The following is a 7,139-nucleotide window of genomic DNA, read 5'->3' as shown; positions in this document are numbered from 1 at the left end:
CGGAGCGGTTCCCTCCCGCCTTTCGCGCTGTGGCGTCCCCGCGGGACTGGACGTGCCGTGAGGAGGGCGGGCGCACCGGTGAGCAGCAGAGCCGGGCGTCCGAGCACCGCTCCTTGCCGCTGTTGGCTTCGTTAGTGGCGCTGCGAATAAACGGCCACGTATAAAATAGTTGTGGGGCGTTTCTGGAATTTTGTTTTGTTTTCAAGTTAATTTATTTTGTTTATTTTTTAAAGAAGAATAAGAAAAGAAAGCGTACAGAAGAAGTGGAGAAGGCGTCAGAAGACCAGAAGTCGTCTGTCATACAGGAACCTCCTATCAAAGCAAAGAAAGCCAGAAAGAAGGAACTTTCAAAAGCAGAGAAAACAGTGGAAAACAGGTGAGTAGATGATGCCTCTTTGTAGAAAGATTAAAAAACCCAACATCTTGATTAATCGTAAGATCACGAGTTCAGTAAAGTTCTGTTCTACTATCTGTCTTGAACCTTGTGTTTAAAAAGTTTATTTTTAAGAAGATTGTGGAAAATTTCTGTAGTTGCCCCAGAAGGTAGTAAATACTTCCAACTGCTTGAAGTTCTAGGTCCGTGAAGTGCAAGTCCCCTGTTAGAGAGCTGAGGGGCCTAGAGTTGTAGACTTGGACACAAAGTTCTCTCTGGCACAGCGTGGTGCTTTCTGGCTGTAGTTGGCTTTGTCTGGCAGAGCTGCAGTCAGCGGTGCAGGGGCGGCAGCAGGGCACCAGGCAGAGGGAGTTGTCCTCAGCGCATTTGCCCTCTGCTGTGACACACAACTACTCTGCCACAATTTCCGCTCTAGTAGACACGCAGGGTTGGACCAAGATGCTGTCAATACTGGCAGGAAGATAGTCTCTGTGCAATGAAGTTTGGATAATGAAGTTTGCTTGATTGCAGCTTGAGGCTAATACTGTGTCCCCTCTCTGGCACTGTGTGCTTTTGCATCTTCTGTGCCCGTGAAACTTCTGTTTTGGTATCGGTAGCCTTCCTGAGGCTTCTTCAGGTCTACTTATTGTTCATGCTACCATGGCAAGTTTGGATAGACAGAGATTTGTTAGTGTATGGATGGATGCCAAAGGATTGTCTGTGATGAGTGCCCTGGATACTGGGAAGAATTAAATCTCTCCTTCTTTCTAGTGTGCAAAGACTAATTTTTTTCCCCCTCTTCAATTTTAGAGGATATTAAATGATTGACTTCTGAATTCGTTCTTTATTACACCTACTAAATAGTGAGTGCAATGTCCTGGGGGCAGCAAATAATTTCCCATGTTACAGGATGGTCGTATGTGATTGTTTGATGCATAATAAGAAGCATAACGTTTGAAATTTAGTGTTGAATATAAGTTAAAAAATTTATTTTGGAGGCTTCAATTCTTTGACCTCGAGACTTGTTTTTCCCCACCAGTTATAATTTGCTTGTCTTTTTCTGGTAAGAGAGAGCGCTTTGGAGCGAGCGGATGAAGAGGAGGAGCAAAAACTGTTTCAAAACAAAGTGAAGAAAAAAAAAGCTGCTTCTCATGCCATCACCAAAAGTGTTGTTAATTCAGACACAGGCACCACTGTCAAACAACAAAAGAAAAAAAAGGTGGCGGATGAAACGGTAGACAGAAGAACAGTGTTTGTTGGAAACTTACCTGTCAGCTGTACTGTTCAGGTATGTGAGTGGATTCTGGCAGCTAAAGCAATGAGAAGGATTACAACCGTCCTTAGTTTGAGGGGATGTTTCCAGCTGAGAAGTCACAAGTATTTGTGACTAAAGCTGCTTTTGGGAAAGTAGGAAATAATGCTCATTATCAAAAACCATTAGAGGCAATCTCTTTTGGTGTACCAAGTTAGGCTTTTTACAGCAGTGGAGGCAGTTGCTTTTTCTTTAGTAGAGTTGGTTAGTTTCTTTTTCAGTGAAAAGTGACCTAAGTGGGAACTACAATTAAAAAGCTTCTAATTTTGAATGCAAATAATACTTCTGATTGTTGCATAAAATACGTTAAATTGTTAAATTTATACTTGCTTTCATAGTAAGGGGTATGAATTCAGTTCTGGCAATCTGTAGAATAGGGAGCTGCCACAGGAAACACCGAAACAGTTACAAATTACTTGTGTGTTTTTAGTAGCCCTTTAACAGACCTTGTATAAGTAAAATGAAAATGGTGTAAAAACAATCTTACTAATAAATATTCAACAGTAATTGTTATTGCCAGAATGCAAAAACGTATTGAATATTTATAGTATCTTCTGTTTAGGTGCTGAAATCTCTTTTTAAAGAGTATGGACAAATAAAATCCATTCGATTCCGGTCTTTGGTAGGTATTTCCTCTAATTATGTTTCTGATCTGAATTTGTTCAGAATGGGGTTTGGGTGGGTATTTTTTGGCATTAGAAGAATCCCTGGAGATTTTACCACAGAGGCAGCACAGATGCATCTTTCCATTCATCACATTTTACTCTTCCTGTAGCAGCAGCTGATACTATCAGAGCTCTATTTTCTCTTTAAGAAGAATAGGTTTTTTATTGCTTGTTTAATTTAGGTATTACTTACCTGTTTTTAAATCATGGTAGCAAAGATACATTGATTGTAAGTCAGTGTACTCTGTAAAATAGTTGAAGATAGCAGTCTTGGAACCCAAGAAACACAACAGATGATATCAAAGCAAGTTGCCTTATTCCGAGGTCTTTCTAGATCATCCCTAGGAATAGCCAGTTGCATCATTCGCTCACTGTACTGGCCACTTTGCATTGGGTGGGAATGGTACCTGTTTGAATTTCCCTCTGTCTTCAGAAACAAATATTTGAGATAAATTGACAGTAGGCCCACTTAACTAAAGCTCTTTTTATCTTAAAGGTTCCAGCAGAAGACACTGTATCCAGGAAGTTAGCAGCAATAAAGTAGGTTCCCATTGTGAATTTTGTGCTTTATTTTTCAGGGCAAAAATAATTTTTAAGTGTTGGTTGTTGTCTGTTTGGCTATATTAATTTTTTAATTTTGTGTTTCTTTGACTTTTGTAATTACCTTTGCATGGATGTAAGTTTTCTTGACAAGTGAAAGGTAATTATGTGCCCGGTATACTAGTAAGTAATTTGTTATCTTAGGTTGCATTTCCTGTATTTTAGGAAGATGCTAATAGTCTTTAATTCCTTTGGATTCGATTACGAGTTGAGGAAGCTTGAGCTTGAGCAGGGTGCATATACAGGCTGTATAAGATGTACAGTGAGAGTCCCGTGGACATAAGGGCTGAGCTTGACCTTTAAGAGAAATGAAGTTGTTACTGCGCACAAAACAAGAGGAGGCATAAATGTATTTAACAAGAAGTGCTTGTGCACTGCACACCACCAGAATTATTTAAACAACATGTGTCTTTTTTCATCTTCCAGGCGTAAGGTGCACCCTAATGCGAAGTTTGTTAATGCTTATGTTGTATTTAAGAACGAATGCGATGCCATTAAGGCTCTAAATGAGTAAGTCTCAATTTTGTTCCTCATTCCCTGTTGAAGAGGTAGATTTACAGAGTGTTAAAAGATAAATTTAAACTACCTCCTCTCTTTTTCTTGAATCAGAATAAAATGTTTTTTCAAACTTAAAAGTGAATTTGCTTTTGGAATAATGCTATGCAGTGACATTGTAAATTAAGTAACACTCATTTCATTTTTAAAACTTTTTGCTTTTGGCTATAAAAGAAATGGAACAGAAATTGCTAGTGGATTTCACATCAGAGTTGACATTGCATCAAAAAGCAGTTCAGTAAGTAAGATATGACTAGAAAACCCCTTTTCTGGGTTGTTTCTTTTTTTTCTGTAACAAATAACTTACTGTCTTGTATCTCTTGTTTTCTTTAGCATGACAATAAACGATCTGTATTCTTGGGAAATCTGTCATATGGTAAGTCTAAAATGGGTTGTTATGCATCATTACTTAACATTTATGGAATATGTTGACATTAGGGTGGGGGTTTTTTAATTGATATTTAGGGTAGCATGATCAGGTAGCTAAATAGCAGTTTTATTTTTTAATTGAAACACCTAAAGGGGTTGTAAGTTTCAGTGAAGTTCTGCAGATTTATTGTAGCTAGAACTGCAAGCACTTTTAGCTCTTGTCACTTGGTGTTTGTTTTTTTTTTAAATAAATATGACTAAACTGCATAGGTCATCGCTTTCTAAACTGTTAAACATGTACTGGTACCTTTTTGTGAACTACTTCCAAGTGATACGCAGTGATGGCTTCTCATTTTAATGCTGCCTGTGAGCCACAGGGTGAGTGACTCTGTCCAGGCAGTTGCTGGCAATCAGTTGTTACCCATGTGGAGGTGCTTACTGGAAAGCTGAGGTCAGTGCTTGATGAATATACAGCTGCTTCTGAGTAGACTGGAGAGTAGATGGAGGGATTGCCATCAGGTGTGGGCCGTATGAGGGTACTAATGGAGTCAGGGTGCTTGGGATGGGCATCTTACGTGGAGGTGGTGGTGTGGATGTGTAAATATACAGGATGAAGGCATGCCCTGTGCCTACGGCCTGACACAGAGCCAGTGTCGCGTACTGCTGACAGTAACGCTGAAACAAACGTGCTTTAGACTTCAGCCTAAAACTTCACTCGTCTGAAAATCTGGATAGGTGACAAATTTGATTGTGGTGACATTAACAATGCCTGTTGTGTAAAGCATTTGTCAGTACTGTGTGTTCCTCTGCGTGTCCTGCAGAAAAATAGTTTGGATGTTTGTAGTGCTCTGAAAATTACTTAACCAGCTTGAACCTTTCTCAGCACATCTAAGTCCCGTTGCTGGAATTAAACCTGTAGTATTAAATTCAGCTTCCCCCCCTCCCTTAGCACAGATACGATTATATCTGTATAAAGCGATTTACCGTAACGTGAAGCATACCTATACGAAAAAAGAGAATAACCTGTATTTTTGTGGTGGTACATCACACTTGTCTGTTCGTACAGTCATGAGACTGACAAAGCCTCACACATCTGGCCATTATCAGAATAATTGCGTAGCTGCTGTGGTTGAAAACTGTAAATTCCTTCTCCTCCATTCAGCTAGAATTCGGGCCGTCAGTGACTTCAAGAACTGCCAGCTCAAGCTTATTATTGTCAGCATTAAGTCTTAGAGATTCTGGCGTAAGGAGGAACTACAAAAATGTAGTATGAATCTTGATTTCCACTATGTTCAAACCATAAGTGAAATTATTTGAAAAATTAATTTTGGTCTTTGCCTCCATTCTTCTTTGTGATTTTATGTTGTACTCTTCAAACCTAGAGAATCAGTAACTGTCAAAGTAAATAGCCCTTTATAAAGTCTGCATTGTTAACTTGCTGGAATTTTCTGAACCACTGATATTTGTGTACCTATCTGTATTTATATATTTAAGTATATATGTTTGTGTACCTGAATTGGTAAATACAAAATATTTGGATTTGGGCTAGGCTAGCTAAAGCTGTGTGTCTGACTGAAGAGGCATCTGTTTCACTGTGCTTGCCTGCAGACATCAGCGATGATGCTGTGCGAGAACACTTTTCTGTCTGTGGAGGTGTAGTAGCAGTGCGAATTGTGAGAGACAGGCAGACCGGCTTGGGTAAAGGCTTCGGCTACGTTCTCTTTGAGGTACGTATGAATGGCGTGCTTCGGGACACTGGGAATTCTTCAGAACCTGAATTGGGATTTGCCTTTATGGCCTTTTAAATTTTCTTTTTTTTTAGTAATTTTTTTTGATTTGTGTATGACATTACATGGTAGCGTTGTTGTATATGTTAAAAGCCGCAGATCCAAAGAAAAGCTGTAAAACATTGGGGTGAAAGAAATGAACTTTAAGGGAAAGACTTAGAAGAGGGACAGTTGAGTTCACTTGGTATAACTGCAGCGTTCTCCCATTTCTTACATGTCAGAATGTGAGTGAAATTCTTTCCTGCAGCCTGTTTGCTTACTGGCTCTCCCTGTTTCGGTTCAGTACAGCTTGCTTTCTCACAGCAGTCTCCCAGCCTCATATTCCTTAGTTTGTTTTCCTGCAGTCCAGTACCTCCCCCCCCCAGTTTCTCCTTCATTTCTCTGCCTCTGTCTTTCATGTCTCAGGTAGCTGTTTTATAGCCCATTTTCAAGTATCTGTGCCTCAATGTGTGGGCTACATGGGTGTGATGCCGTTTCTGAGCAGAGGAGAGGTGTTGTGTCATTCAATAAATAATAGAGTGGTTTGAGCGCTCTTTATTGTAAAATCTTGCTTACAAAAATTAAACAAAGGTGTCTTTATTTGAAAGCAAGCAACTGGAAGCAATGCTGCTTTTAAACCGCGTGTCTGTTCTTGTAGGATATGGATGCTGTGTATCTAGCTCTGAGACTCAATGACTCTGTTCTGGAGGGAAGAAAGATACGAGTGAAGCGGTGTGGAGAGAAGTGGAAAGCACCACAGAAAAGTCCAGCTCAGTCCCGTGCCCTTAAAGAGAGAGCTGATACTGCGTTAAAAAACAAGAGGTGCTCTAATGAGTCATTTGTTGGTGAAAAAGCAAACCCGTTAAAGAAGAGCACTAAACCAAAAAGACTAAAAACCACTCCCAGAAATAAAGCTGGGAAGAGCAAACAGCCGTTTGATAAAAATCAAAGGTACAAAAGCGTTGGTTACTGTTACAAAGACTGATGTGTACAAGAGCTTTCCGCCATAAACGTTGTTTGCTAATACAGCCGTAGTCCTTCTCCAGTGTTCACCCCGCGGTGTTCGGCTTCTCCCGGCGGCGGGAGGAGCTTCCTGCCCGCACCCCGCCGGCCGTGCCGCCGCCGCCCGCGCTCCCTGCCGCCTTGCGGGGGTGGGTGCTCCGGCGGCCCAGGAGAAAGGACGTTCCTTCTAGTGGAGTTGGGTGGAATGACTCAAAATGGCGACAGGACGGGCGGCTCGCGTGCAGGCTGGGTCTGTGATGACATGCACATCGTCACCTTGATAGTTTGGGTTCGGTTTTTTTGACCGTTAAGCTTCCGTTTACAACATTTCGGTCTCTCGGGCGACGAAGAGCCGGGGCGCGCGGCGGCTGAGGGGGCGCGAGGCTCCGGGAAGGGCGGGGTCCCAGCTGGTCTCGCCTGCGCATGCGCCCCGGGGGCGTCCTGCCTGCCCGCCCGCAGGCAGTGGAGGAGGCGCCCTCTGCCGCCGCTGGCTGATG

The 7,139-nt window shown here is 41.7% G+C and overlaps 2 protein-coding genes across 2 annotated transcripts in view; both read left to right on the top strand.

Annotated features, from left to right (window-relative positions):
- RBM34 (RNA binding motif protein 34) overlaps positions 1-6,625 on the top strand; it is a 7,159-nt gene extending 534 nt beyond the window's left edge. Inside the window, exons 2-10 of the mRNA XM_009891167.1 lie at positions 234-376; positions 1,442-1,661; positions 2,248-2,307; positions 2,847-2,890; positions 3,377-3,460; positions 3,680-3,743; positions 3,839-3,881; positions 5,483-5,601; positions 6,299-6,625. Of these exons, the coding sequence (XP_009889469.1) occupies positions 234-376; positions 1,442-1,661; positions 2,248-2,307; positions 2,847-2,890; positions 3,377-3,460; positions 3,680-3,743; positions 3,839-3,881; positions 5,483-5,601; positions 6,299-6,625 (1,104 nt within the window). The remainder of the gene's footprint in view (positions 1-233; positions 377-1,441; positions 1,662-2,247; positions 2,308-2,846; positions 2,891-3,376; positions 3,461-3,679; positions 3,744-3,838; positions 3,882-5,482; positions 5,602-6,298) is intronic.
- A 222-nt stretch (positions 6,626-6,847) lies between these two features.
- Positions 6,848-7,139, top strand: part of TOMM20 (translocase of outer mitochondrial membrane 20 homolog (yeast)) — an 8,537-nt gene continuing 8,245 nt past the window's right edge. The window contains exons 1-2 of the mRNA XM_009891166.1: positions 6,848-6,881; positions 6,955-7,020. Of these exons, the coding sequence (XP_009889468.1) occupies positions 6,848-6,881; positions 6,955-7,020 (100 nt within the window). The remainder of the gene's footprint in view (positions 6,882-6,954; positions 7,021-7,139) is intronic.

The sequence above is a fragment of the Charadrius vociferus genome, unplaced genomic scaffold (genome assembly GCF_000708025.1).
Source record: "Charadrius vociferus isolate BGI_N301 unplaced genomic scaffold, ASM70802v2 scaffold78, whole genome shotgun sequence".
In the NCBI taxonomy this organism is placed as follows: domain Eukaryota; kingdom Metazoa; phylum Chordata; class Aves; order Charadriiformes; family Charadriidae; genus Charadrius; species Charadrius vociferus.
The sequence above is the reverse complement of the archived record's forward strand: the minus strand, read 5'-3'. Positions and strand labels throughout refer to the sequence as shown.